This window comes from Lithobates pipiens, unplaced genomic scaffold (assembly GCF_037356315.1).
Source record: "Lithobates pipiens isolate NorthernLeopardFrog02 unplaced genomic scaffold, aLitPip1_a1.2 Scaffold_16, whole genome shotgun sequence".
Classification (NCBI taxonomy): Eukaryota; Metazoa; Chordata; class Amphibia; order Anura; family Ranidae; genus Lithobates; species Lithobates pipiens.
Genome location: NW_027507748.1, coordinates 529,300,035 through 529,313,053, shown reverse-complemented (window position 1 = coordinate 529,313,053; position 13,019 = coordinate 529,300,035). Strand labels below are relative to the sequence as shown.

The 13,019-nt window shown below is 45.1% G+C and overlaps 1 protein-coding gene across 2 annotated transcripts in view; it reads right to left on the bottom strand.

Annotated features, from left to right (window-relative positions):
* DGKH (diacylglycerol kinase eta) overlaps positions 1-13,019 on the bottom strand; it is a 363,187-nt gene that overhangs the window by 118,734 nt on the left and 231,434 nt on the right. For both annotated transcript variants that reach the window (XM_077483186.1, XM_077483187.1), the window contains exons 15-16: positions 2,904-3,180; positions 2,050-2,178 (exon numbers count right to left, since the gene is read on the bottom strand). In XM_077483186.1, coding sequence (XP_077339312.1) covers positions 2,050-2,178; positions 2,904-3,180 — 406 coding nt within the window. The remainder of the gene's footprint in view (positions 1-2,049; positions 2,179-2,903; positions 3,181-13,019) is intronic.

Sequence of the window (13,019 nt, the reverse complement as noted above, 5' to 3'; positions counted from 1 at the left end):
TAAAATAAGAAAAAAAAAAAATAATTTTAAATGCGCCCTGTCCCGCCAAGCTTGCGTGCAGAAGCGAACGCATATATGAAAGCAGTGTTCAAACCACACATGTGAGGTATCGCTGCGATCGGTAGAGTAAGAGCAATAATTCTAGCCCTAGACCTTCTCTAACTCAAAACGTGCAACCTGTAGAATTTTTTAAACGTCACCTATGGAGATTTTAAAGGGTAAAAGTTTGTCGCCATTCCATGAGCGGGCGCAATTTTGAAGCATGACATGTTGGGTATCAATTTACTGGGCGTAACATTATCTTTCACAATATAAAAAAATTGGGCTAACTTTACTGTTGTCTTATTTTTTTTTATTAAATAAATTATTTTTTCCCCAAAAAAAGTGCGCTTGTAAGTACGCTGTGCAAATATGGTGTGACAGACATTATTGCAACGACCACCATTTTACTCTCTAGGGTGTTAGAATAAAAAAGAAAAAAAGTGTGTGTGTGTGTGTATATACACATACATATATGTATGTAATGTTTAGGTGTTCTAAGTAAATGGAAGGAGATCTATTAGCATTAATGGTTGTAATTCCAATGGCCACCACAAGAGGGCGCCAGATTCCAGAAGGAATAGGATCACAGAAGGGAATAGCTAGCATCACAGAAGGCCTCAAAGCCGGGGGCTCAATTACCGGCCGCCGGCGGCACGGCCCGACGCAATCACGCTGGGGGGGTCCACGGAGACAGGATACCCCCAGCTGTGCTGCCCCAGGCGCCAGTCGCTAATTCTAGTCGCCAATGCGACCTGGCGCCCGGGTTTTGTCGAGCCCTGCCGCTAACGCCATATATACCCGTCGCCCCCCCCCCCTCCCCTTCCCTCAATACCTTTCTTTACCTATTATTTTTCTTTCTCTCTCTTCTGACTATTTCTTCTCTTTGTTCTCTGGTGATTCCTGATTACCCATTTGATGCTACAGAGTGGTGATATACAGCTAGGATGGCTTCTATGTGTACATATGATGATCGCCGCAGCGGCTACTTTTCCTGTGCATATGTGAATTATTCTGAACTCTCAGGCACTCTGTGTTTACTAAATGCTGGATCTTGTTTTCCACCTGTGCTGCGCACCGGGTGTCGCCACTTTCTTTTACCTATCTGTTATGGAAGCCAGACTGTTTTCTTTCTGTTGTATATACTGATAAAATCAATAAAACCATATTTGCAAAAAAAATAAAAAAAAATTCTGCTACATTTCTTTGGTAAAATAAAGCCAGCTCAGTGTATTTAGTCTATGTGAAATTTACAGAGAGTCTACTAACTATGGTATGTATATATATATATATATATATATATATATATATATATATATATATATATATCCTGAATCGCATTTCTAGAGGCCCCAAGATGTCAGGACAGTACACATATCCCCCAAATGACCCCTTTCTGGAAAGTAGACAGTCCAAGGTATTTAGGTAATGGCATGGTAAGTTTTTTGAAGTTGTAATTATTTGGAAAATTTAAAAATTCAATAAAATTTGTCATCATTTTAACACGTTTCTTTCTCACAAACAGCAAAGGCATATTTACAATTACATCCTGAAACATATTCTGCTACTCCTCAGTATGAGTAGTAGTAACTTTGTACTTTCAAGGCCCATAAATGACGTGTCTAATTTCCTGACTACCTATCACATTTCTTGAGCCCCCGAAGTGTCAGGACAGGAGAAACACCCAGAAAACCTTGTGATCGAGCCAGTTTTACTGCCTCCAAACCACTACACCCTTTAGCTGCAGACAGAGTGGCTGGGGTGTACAACATGCCACAGCTGCGATGCTCTGCTTCACAGCCGTGTCAGGAATGTTTTTTTTTTTGTTTTACCCCACACACCGATTTCTTGTTATAGTCATTGAGACTGTAGTAAACAATCAGTTTAATTTATATAAAGTTGCCCGAGTGAGTGGAGGCAAGACTGTTCTTCCTTTTGTGGTAAAACCAATACTTATACCAGTGCTGAATATGTTGAATTCACAATTTACAGCCATTAAACTAAACTTACCTGATGAGCTATCAAAGTCCCTGGTGTCCTCATCTTTCTCCTCTTCTTTTGACTCTTCTAACTCTTTTCTGTACTCCTCTGCAGCTTGGTTCTCCTGTTCCTCAGTGTGTGCATTTTGCTCATCCACCACTAAGAGGACAATAAATAAGTATTATGATAACAAAAAAAACTTGGGCGATTAGATTTTATATAGGAGTGTTAATGTGACTGAAATGCTACATGTCAAGATCTAATCAAGCTGTACCCTAATTTCTCAGGCTGTATGAAATTTTATATAAAGCATCAGATGCAATTGTGCCATTCAGACAGAATGAATCATTTCAACTTCACACAGCAAGTTGTAAGGTAGGGTTCTCACATAAGCACATGTTTACAAGGGAAAAAGCATCTGAAATACAAATTATATAGAGACTGAAAACAGAAAAATGGTTACATAAAACATATGTAGCTAGCGAAAGGAAAATTGCTGTACAGTAATAAACCACAAAAATAACATTGCTATTTTGTTATGGCTAAATTTGTTAAGTATAGAATACTGCAGACTGTACAGAAATGTATTGCTTATAAAAGGAGTTAGAGGAACACACAACAGAAAGACATGGGATATATGTAGCTATAATGTGAAATTTCATTCTGGTATACAGTATACAATGCATATACATTATGGAATGAACATCAATACTAAAGCAGAATAAAAAGATCAGATGGACCTGAACTAGCAGCAGTAACCTTTAAAAAAAAAAAAAAAAAAAAAAAAAAGTACAACTACACCAGGATTACTGTAGCTAAAAATATATTAACAGAGATAGTGTGACATATTTCAATTTTGACTTGAGACACAACAAACCACCCACCTTTTTCAGCTTGTTCTATGATTTGCCTGACTGCTTTTTTTAAGCTGTTGGCTCGTATCATGAGCTGCTCCCTTGACTTGAGCTTTGCTGTGGAAGACTTTGTAATGCTGTCTGCTAAATGCTCCTTGCTCTCAGATAGAGATTCTTCACTTGAGAATTCCTCCTCCACCTCTTCCTCAACAATTGGTGGTGTTAAGTGCGTCAACAACGGAGTGGCTTGTGCTTCAGCATGGAGTGTCTGAAGCAGCAGATCAAGCTTTTCATTCAGTGTCGAACACTAGAATACAAGGATAGATAACGATTGGGTTGAGAGAGTAGACTATTATTACATCTGCAAACGTTCCACTGGTAGCTACACACATGGCTAGATTTCTCGTTTCCTTGTACTTGGCCTGAACAAGAGCAAATGAGTAGATTACTGTTTAGTGTGGATGAAGAATTCTGCACTGCCCGCTATTGTATTTAAGTTGCAGTATTCAAAACTACTTGAATACCTGAACAGCAACTGCATCTGACAGAATCTAGTCACTGTTCAGGTGGCGCAAAGAATGTGAACACTTTAGTAAAATTTACTGTAATAGGAGAATTACAGCCCTCTTAAGCCCCATATAGACCATCAGATTTTGAGTTTTTCCTTCAGATTTACCAAAACCATGTAGTGCAAGGGCCTGCCTGATTGCATACACATTAAAACTCCTAAGGTTTGACCTCATATTATGTGGTTTTGGTAAATTTGAAGGAAAAACTCAGCAAAAAATCTGATAGTGTGTATGAGGCTTTAGTTAGAACTGCCGTTTAACATCATTTATCAGATATTAAGAGTTGCACTTTAAAGTGGTTGTAAAGTTCAGTAAACACATACATGTTCTAAAGTACATACATTTATGACCTTTATCAATCCATCTTTAGATTTTATATAAAACTTGGTTGTTTTCCCTCTAGCAAATGCAGCTCTCGTGGTCGCTGTTTATTCCAGAGCGATTTACGGACATGGGAGTGGGCGTGCATGTAGCTGGGCAATTACGTTATTGCAGGAAGTGACGTTTGCCACCCAGCATCAGCATTTCCATGGTAATGAAATGCAATCTTACTCGGCGGCATGACGTCACCTTCCCCTCTTCCCTTGATTGACGGTGGCTTCCCCAGCCGATTGTCCTCCTCTTTGTGAAGAAGTTGCCATCAATCAAGAGGAGGATGAGGTTGGGGTTGTGGATTTACACTGACAATGATAGAGACAAGCTGTGCGCTTGCACAGTGTGCCTGTATCAAATAGCAGTTTGGCGGAGCGTGTAAACTGACCACGCTAGCATGGGTTGGCTGCCATGTTTAACGTGGTAAATTTACTACCAGGAAGACAAATTGTCAGGATCACCCAGGTAATATAGCAACACTGCAGGATAAAATGCAATAGCGATATTAAAAATCCCATAGAGACAACTTAACCGCTTCCCGGCCGCCTCATGCAGATATACTGCAGCAGAAGGGCATGTACAGGCAGATTAACGTACCTGTACGTTGCCCTTCAAGAGGCGGTTTGCTGGCAGGCGCACGTCGGGAGCTCCGAGACCGTGATCGCAGGTCCCGTGGACCCGATGTCCGCAGGGATACCCACGATGGTCTCACGGTGAGGAAAAATGGGGAGATGCTAATGTAAACAAGCATTTCCCCATTCTGCCTAGCGACACTATCATTGATCAGCTCTCCCTGTGATTACGTGTCACACACAGCCACGCCCCTCCCCCAGTTAGAATCACTCCCTAGGACACACTTAACCCCTGCAAAGTCCCCTAGTGGTTAACCCCCTCACTGCCAGTGACATTTTTACAGTGCAATTTTTTAGCATTCATATTCTTAAAATAATTTAAATTTTTTTAAAAAAAATTGGATTTTTGGTAACTCAACGTAAAATCCTTTTCTCTAATTCACCGACTAACACAGCTCCTCTCTTTAGACCATTGGGTTGTTACGCCACCTTTAGGAGAGGACTAGGCATGACATGTTAACATGTAATAAAAAAAAACAGAACTTTCTAGTTCCGCCCAAGAGGCGGTCCCTTAGGCAACAACCCCACAGCCTGCCTTGCAGCTTTAGCATGTCAACAAGCAGTATAACGTAGAGAAAAACAGGAGGGGCGGGTGCTGTGTCAGTCGGTGAATTACAGAGAAAAGGATTTTATGGTGAGTACAAAAAATCCTACTTTCTCTTATATTCATCGACTGATGCAGCTCCTCTCTTTTATCCATTGGGACGTCCCCAAGCAGTGCCAAAATGAGAGGTGGTTAAACAGCATAAAACCTCACCCACCATGGCATGTGGGAACTAGTATAAACTTTACCGACAAAAACGACAGTGTTTGGGGAAAAACAGGGTGCTATGCAACAGAAGCACTGCCTTCAAACTGCACCAGAACTGCGGTAACAAACACAACAGTGCAGTTACTTAAAGTAGTGCATTTTTACCCCCCAAAAAAACAGGAAAAAATGTATGTGCAATTGCAATTATACAGCCGTCTGCAAAACTTTGCGGCCAAAACAGGCATCAGCCGATGCACTGACATCTACCTTGTAGAATTTTGTAAAAGTGTGAACAGATGACCAAGTCGCCGCTTTACACACTTGAGCGACAGACGCTTAATGTCAGAAAGCCCAAGACGTTCCGATTGCCCTTGTGGAGTGGGCCGTGACCGGAAAGGGGGGCATCTCCCCCTTCAAGGCGTAGCCCTGTACTACAATCTGTCTGATCCCCCTGGAAATGGTGGCCGACGACACCACTGGACCAGCCACCGAAACAAACAAGGAGTCAGACTCAGAGCCCCAACCACATCCAGGGAGTGATAGCCACCTCCCTAGGATGTGTCGGCTTCGGACACAGAGATGGTAACACAATGTCTTCATTGATGTGGAATGAAGACATTCGGCAGAAAAGACAAGGCCGCCAGTTCCGAAACCCTCCTGGCCGAAGTAATGGCCATTTTCTGGGAAAGAGTCAACAGAGGGATCTCTCTCATATTTTCAAATGGTGGTTTTTGAAGCGCCGATAACACCAGGTTCAGATACCACGGGGGTAACGGTGGACGCACCGGAGGAATGACATGTCGGACCCCTTGAACAAAAGTGCTCACTAGAGAGTGAGATGCAAGGGGGTCGCTGGAAAAAAAAAAAAAAAAAAAAACAGCCAAAGCCGATATTTGTCCTTTAATGGTTCTTAAAGCCAATTTCTGGTCTACTCCTTGCGGTAGAAACAGCAGGATCCTGGATATGGAAAAGGAGCGCAGAGAGCATCATGAAGACCAAGGAACACACCAGGCAGGTCCGTAATACTGTTGTGGAAAAGTTTAAAGCCGGATTTGGATACAAAAAGATTTCCCAAGCTTTAAACATCCCAAGGAGCACTGTGCAAGCGATCATTTTGAAATGGAAGGAGTATCAGACCACTGCAAATCTACCAAGACCTGGCTGTCCCTCTAAACTTTCAGCTCAGACAAGGAGAAGACTGATCAGAGATGCAGCCAAGAGGCCCATGAACACTCTGGATGAACTGTAGAGAACTACAGCTGAGGTGGGAGAGTCTGTCCATAGGACAACAATCAGTCGTACATTGCACAAATCTGGCCTTTATGGAAGAGTGGCAAGAAGAAAGCCATTTCTCAAAGATATCCATAAAAAGTCTTGTCTAAAGTTTGCCACAAGCCACCTGGGAGACACACCAAACATGTGGAAGAAGGTGCTCTGGTAAGATGAAACCAAAATCGAACTTTTTGCCCACAATGCAAAAACGATATGTTTGGCGTAAAAGCAACACAGCTCATCACCCTCAACACACCATCCCCACTGTCAAACATGGTGGTGGCAGCATCATGGTTTGGGCCTGCTTTTCTCCAGCAGGGACAGGGAAGATGGTTAAAATTGAGGGGAAGATGGATGCAGCCAAATACAGGACCATTCTGGATGAAAACCTGTTGGAGTCTGCAAAAGACCTGAAACTGGGACAGAGATTTATCTGCCAACAAGACAATGATCCCAAACATACAGCAAAATCTACAAAGGAATGGTTCACAAATAATGTATCCAGGTGTTAGAATGGCCAAGTCAAAGTCCAGACCTGAATCCAATCGAGAATCTGTGGAAAGAGCTGAAAACTGCTGTTCACAAACGCTCTCCATCCAACCTCACTGAGCTTGAGCTGTTTTGCAAGGAAGAATGGGCAGGAATTTCAGTCTCTCGATGTGCAAAACTGATAGAGACATACCCCAAGCGACTTGCAGCTGTAATCGCTGCAAAAGGTGGCTCTACAAAGTATTAACGCAAGGGGGCCGAATAATTTTGCACGCCCCACTTTTCATTTTTTTATTAGTTAATTTTTAAAAAAATCAAATACATTTCGTTCCACTTCACAATTGTGTCCCACTTGTTGGTGATTCTTCACAAAAAATAAAAATGTTATATCTTTATGTTTGAAGCCTGAAATGTGGCAAAAGGTTGAAAAGTTCAAGGGGGCCGAATACTTTCGCAAGGCACTGTATATCTTCCGGGAAGATTACTGTGCTGTCAGCATAGTTGGGATCCGAAAGACCCCGGTTCGTGAACAACTGCCTCTCAATAGCCATGCCGTTAAAACCAGCGATGGTAAAGCAGGATGGAGAATCGGACTTTGAGACAGAAGGTCTTCTCGTAACGGCAGTCACCAAGGGGCATCTGCCACCAGGCGCACTAGGTCTGCGTACCAGGGACGCTGGGACAATCAGTATTACTGGTGTCCCCTCGGCCTCCACTCTGCGGGTCGACTGAACTCCCATTACATCACCCCAGCCAGTTAGGCTGGAGTCCGTTGCAATCACTGTCCATTTCAGAGCTAGGAAAGACTTCCTGGACCGAAGTGCCTGGGACCTCAGCCACCAGAGCAGGGAATGCCTTATAGAGCTGCACGATTGTTAAAAAAAAATTTGTGATCTCGATTCACCCCCCCAAGATCTCTCCTGCTGAGAGTAGGTGATTCTTTCATATAAAGAAGTGGAGAGATTATCTGTTTACTCAGCTGTTAAAAGAAAGCATCCCGCAATCTGCCAAGTTTAGAACTTGAAACATTGTAACTAAGCTTACTTCTTAGATCAAGGGGATAGAACTTCTTGTGTAAACAAATAATCTGGGCAGTCTGCCAAGCTTTCAACCATGTGTAAATGCAGGAAGTTTAACCACTTAAAGTCTAAATTTTTTTCTGACACTTCATGATCTATCTTGTAAGCAAAAAAAGTGCGATTCTCATTTTAGCCAGATTCATGCAGCTCTAATCCCTGACTAACTGGCTCACCTGAATCTGCTGATCCAGGGACAACGGAGATTTGTCCCACTTTGTCAAAATCTCCTTCTGCAAGACTCTGGTGTGAAACTGGGCATACAGTACTGCCTTGAATGAGGCCACCATGAGTCCCTGGACTCGCATGCAGAAGTGTAGCGACGACCACCTGCGGTTCATCAACAGTTTTACCGCGGCTGTGAGAGTCTGCAGCTTGTCTGAAGGGAGAAACACTCTCGCTTCCATGGAGTCCAGCAGTAAGCCTAGGTACTCCAATTGCTGAGTTGGTACAATCACCGACTTTTTTAGGTTCAACAGCCACCCAAATTCCTGCAGGGTCTGCATGGTGATCGCCACATCCTCCTCTAACTCTGAGGCGGAAGATGCTCTCAGGAGATCGTCTAGGTATCCCACGATTGCGATCCCGCATTGCCGCAGCAACGCCAAAACAGGAGCCAATACCTTGGTAAAGACTCGGGGGGGATGGGCGATGCCAAACCAAAAGGGAGAGCCACAAACTGGTAGTGGGCTTCCCCGACTGCAAATCGCAGAAACCTCTGATGCCGAAGAGGTACGCATCCTGGATGTCCAAGGATGCCAGGAAGTCGCCTTGATGGAGTGCAGCGACTACTGAGTGAACTGATTCCATTCTGAACCTCTGTACTTTCACAACGTAATTGAGGGCTTTCAGGTCTAAGATTGGACGTACCCCTTCCTTTTTGGGGTACGTTCAGGTTTGAGTAGAACCCCTGGAAACTTTCCGATTCTGGAACAGGTACAATCACCCCGCGACTCAGCAGGTCCCTTACCGCCCCCAATAGGGCCTCCCGGTGAGCCGGGAATACGGGTATGCTGGAGGGGAAGAATCTGTTTTGCGGCCAAGAGAGGAACTCTATCTTGTAGCCTGAGGAAATCAGATCGCAGACCCATTGGTCGGACAGCCGAGAGGCCCACCGGGCTGCAAACTTCCCAAGGCAACCCCCCCCCCCCACCCAAGTTGCGGGCGGGGGCAAACTTTCATGCGGTAGCACTTTTGCTTGCAGGCTTGCGGTTCCAGGGACGCTTGGTCAAAGTCCTGGGCGGACGAAAAAGCCGTTTGTGAGCGGAGAACGAGGGCCCTTGCCTATGGCGTGGCTCCTTAGCCTTCCTGGCCTGTGGGAATAGAGTACTCTTACCACCTGTGGCATTTTTAATAATGTCATCCAATGAGGCCCCAAAGAGCCGGTCGCCAAGGAAGGGAATATCCGTCAGGGCTTTTTTGGATGCCTGGTCAGCAGACCAGCATTTTAGCCAAATCAGGCGCCTCAGCACCACTGCTGACACTGAAGCCCTGGATAACAGAGGAAGGGTATCCAGGGCTGCATCACAAATGTACTTTAGGCCTTGTACTAAATGGTCTGCTAGTTCCACGCAGACAGGAGAAGCATGTTGCTCCCCCAATCCACGGTGCAAAAGTTTTGCCCACTCGGTTAGTGTCTGAGACACAAGTGCGGATGCCAGTACTGGTCGCATGGTTGACCCCACAACCGTAAACAAGGAACGAGCCACTGCCTCAGCCTTCCTGTCGGTGGGAGTCTCCTAAGGGGTAAAGCCCCGTCATGTATTTGGGGACCAAAAAGGTCTGTTGCAGTCGACCCCATTCCTTGTAAATGAACTTATCAAAATAAGTCAGATAGGGGAACACCTTGGGTGAACGGACTGGCTTACGGGACCCAAAAGGGACCGCTACATCAGCAGAAGGATCTGCTGGCTCCTGAATCTTCAGGGTATCACGCACACCTGTGATAAGTGGTCCAACAAGCACTTTGTCGTGCATGGACCCCGGACTCATCCTCACTGTCCGATCGGTCCTGGTCAGTGTCATCTGAAACAACAGAGCAGGGGTCACCAGCCTCAGCAGGACCAGAGTCTGTATCAGAGCTCTCCCCGGAGGACGGGGATGGGGACAGGGGCAATTTTTTACCACCCTTGTGCCCACGCACCACCTCCATCTTGGCAAAAAATTAATTAAGGACCGCCGACAAAGCGTCCAGAGGCACTGCACAGTCTGCAGGCGAACCGGTTGCAATTACCTGGATTTTGGGAGAAGAAACACCAGTTTCTGAAGCCATGCTGACCCTCCCCTGTCTGCCAGGATTCACCACCCCCTGACTGGTTCTGCGCTGTCCAGATAGTAATGCCTGTGTCCCAGGTGCATAGGCGACCACACTGTGCTATGCAGAGCTGCTGCAAATGCCGCTGAAACTGTTCAAAAATGAGTTCAGGCTTTAAGAAAATGTCCGCCAAGCGTCCAGTATAAAGGACATAATCACAGGGAAAATGGCCGCCGAACTACAGAGAAGCATGCTGCTCCTTGCCCCAAAGATGGCCGCTGAGTACTATATACCATGAGGGACAGTGAAACAAAACAGGCAGATAAATGGAGGTGAACAGCGCTACAGTGATCAACAGACACAGCCTCCAGATACCTCCAGGGAGAGACCTACACACATCCAGGGCACATCCAGCCAGGTGAGAGCCCCCTCCGGAGAGCACCTGTCTATGGCACACACACCTCTCAGCAGCCTATGCAGCATCCCCCACAGGAAGGGGGGGGGAGGGGAAGAACAGGGAGAGAAGAGAGGGAGGTGAGAGACCCCTGAGTCGACCTCCCAGGGAATGTCCAGTTGCTCAGGCCCACCGAGGCAGGGAGAGCTGTACTTACCAGTTCTGCAGAGCTGGGAGACATTCCGTCACAGACCCACTCTCCAATCAGTACGTGATGCCTGCTGGCCCGGCACAATATGATGCAGACATCAGTAGCCCGGTTATATGTGTGCCCCGGAGCATTAACGCTCATCGACCGCCTCTGGAGCTGAGGCATTTCGTGGACGACACAGCGCGGAGCTCTGGTCTGCACACTCTTGCTGGCCAGGCTGGGGAGACTACAAGGATAGAATATCCAGCCTGTCACCCAGCCGGCTGTTGATAGCAGATCATAGTATCTTTAATCTTGCGCAAAAAGCAAAGCTTCTGCAAAAAATTCATGGACCGATGGGCCTGCAGGGTTCCTAGGTCCTTTTCCTTCACTAGGCAGAAAAAAACTGAAGCTGCAAGGCAGGCTGTGGGGTTGTTATCTAAAGGACCACCCCTTGGGCGGAACTAGAAAGTTCTGTTTTTTTATATTACATGTTAACATGTCATGCCTAGTCCTCTCCTAAAGGTGGCGTAATGACCCAATGGTCTAAAGAGGAGCTGTGTCAGTCGGTGAATATAAGAGAATTTTTTTTTTTTAACTTACCTGTTGCTAGGCAGTCTTCCTAACCTGCCTCTTCTCTCCTCCTTCTGGGAACTGTGTGTGTACCAGAACACAGCGCACCCCATTCACAAAAGGCCACACGACTCGTGCATGCGCACTAGGAAACAGGCAGTGAGGTTGCAAGGCTCCACTGCCTGATTCTCTTAGTGAGGATGGCGGTAATGTGACACGATACGAAGGACGTATCAGCCTCGGGGGCGGGGGTACATGGCGGGCGCCCTGGACAGGCAAGTGTCCTTATTAAAAGTCAGCAGCTACAGTGTTTGTAGCTGCTGACTTTTAAAAAAAAAATCCACTGTAGCATCCCTTTAAACAGTATTTGCCAGTTATTAGCAGTCGCTTGCTCACACCGACAGCGTGTGAATAGAGGAGAGTCTATAACCAGAAAATCCACACAGGTTACAGTCTGAGGGCACTGATCATCAGTGACGCCTGTCAGTACAGCCCCACCAGTGCAAATCAGTGAAGGAAAAAAAATTAGCAATTTACATTTTTTTTAAAACAAACGAATAAAAACGTATTTTTTCAAAATCTTTTGTATTTTTTTGTTTGTTTAGCAAAAAATAAAAGACACAGTGGGGATTAAATAGGACTAAAAAAAAAAAGCTATATCTGTCTCAAAAGAATTATCAAAATTTCCTTCAGGTAAAGTGTTGCATGACCACACAATTGTCATTCAAAGTGCGATAGCGCTGAACTATGCAAATTGGCCAGGGCAGGAAGGGGTGGAAGTGTGCAGGAGGCAAGTGGTTGAAATCGGTTTCTTCTGTCAAAAAATAAAAAAAGCTAGGAAACAGCAAATATGGAGGGAACCCTTATCTCGTACCTCAGGCTATCTTGAATTTTGCAACTGTATTAACTTTAATGTGATTTGGTCCCGGTTTCCTGACAAACTCATCTATGGAGGCTCAAAGATGTCCTCTGGGCTGTTGGCTCCTGCTTTGAGTTTCATCCTCCAGCCCCCATCTTGTACACGTCAGTTCTCATGGAACTGTGGGAGTTGTGAAAGGATCAAGATTGCCTGCCTTTTATTCCAAGCTCCTTCATGGAAGATGTGCTATAGCTTCTATGGATGAATGTGATTTCTAGATGGAGAGCAGGCAAAAGATTGAACGGTTTGACCCCTCCTCCATTCAGAAAACATTTTTCATTACCTGAAGGTATAGTACAGCTTCTTGACAAGTCCTATCAACACTCCCTCTGTTATAATAACCTCCACCACACAGGAAGATTATGGTAGCTGGGGTGGGGGGGTCAGAGAATTATGAAGATTTCAAGGAAAGCAGAAGCCAGCAGCACAAGGGATAGATTGGATTAACTGGGTTAATTTATTTTTTTTACACAACACTTAGGCTTTAATTTGTTTAACCACTTGACAACTGGGCACTTAAACCCCCCCCCCCCATGTGACCAGACCAATTTTCAGCTTTTAGTGCTCTCACACTTTAAATGACAATTACCGTATTTATCGGCGTATAACACGCACTTTTTCCCCCTTAAAATCGGGGGAAAGTCGTGGGTGCGTG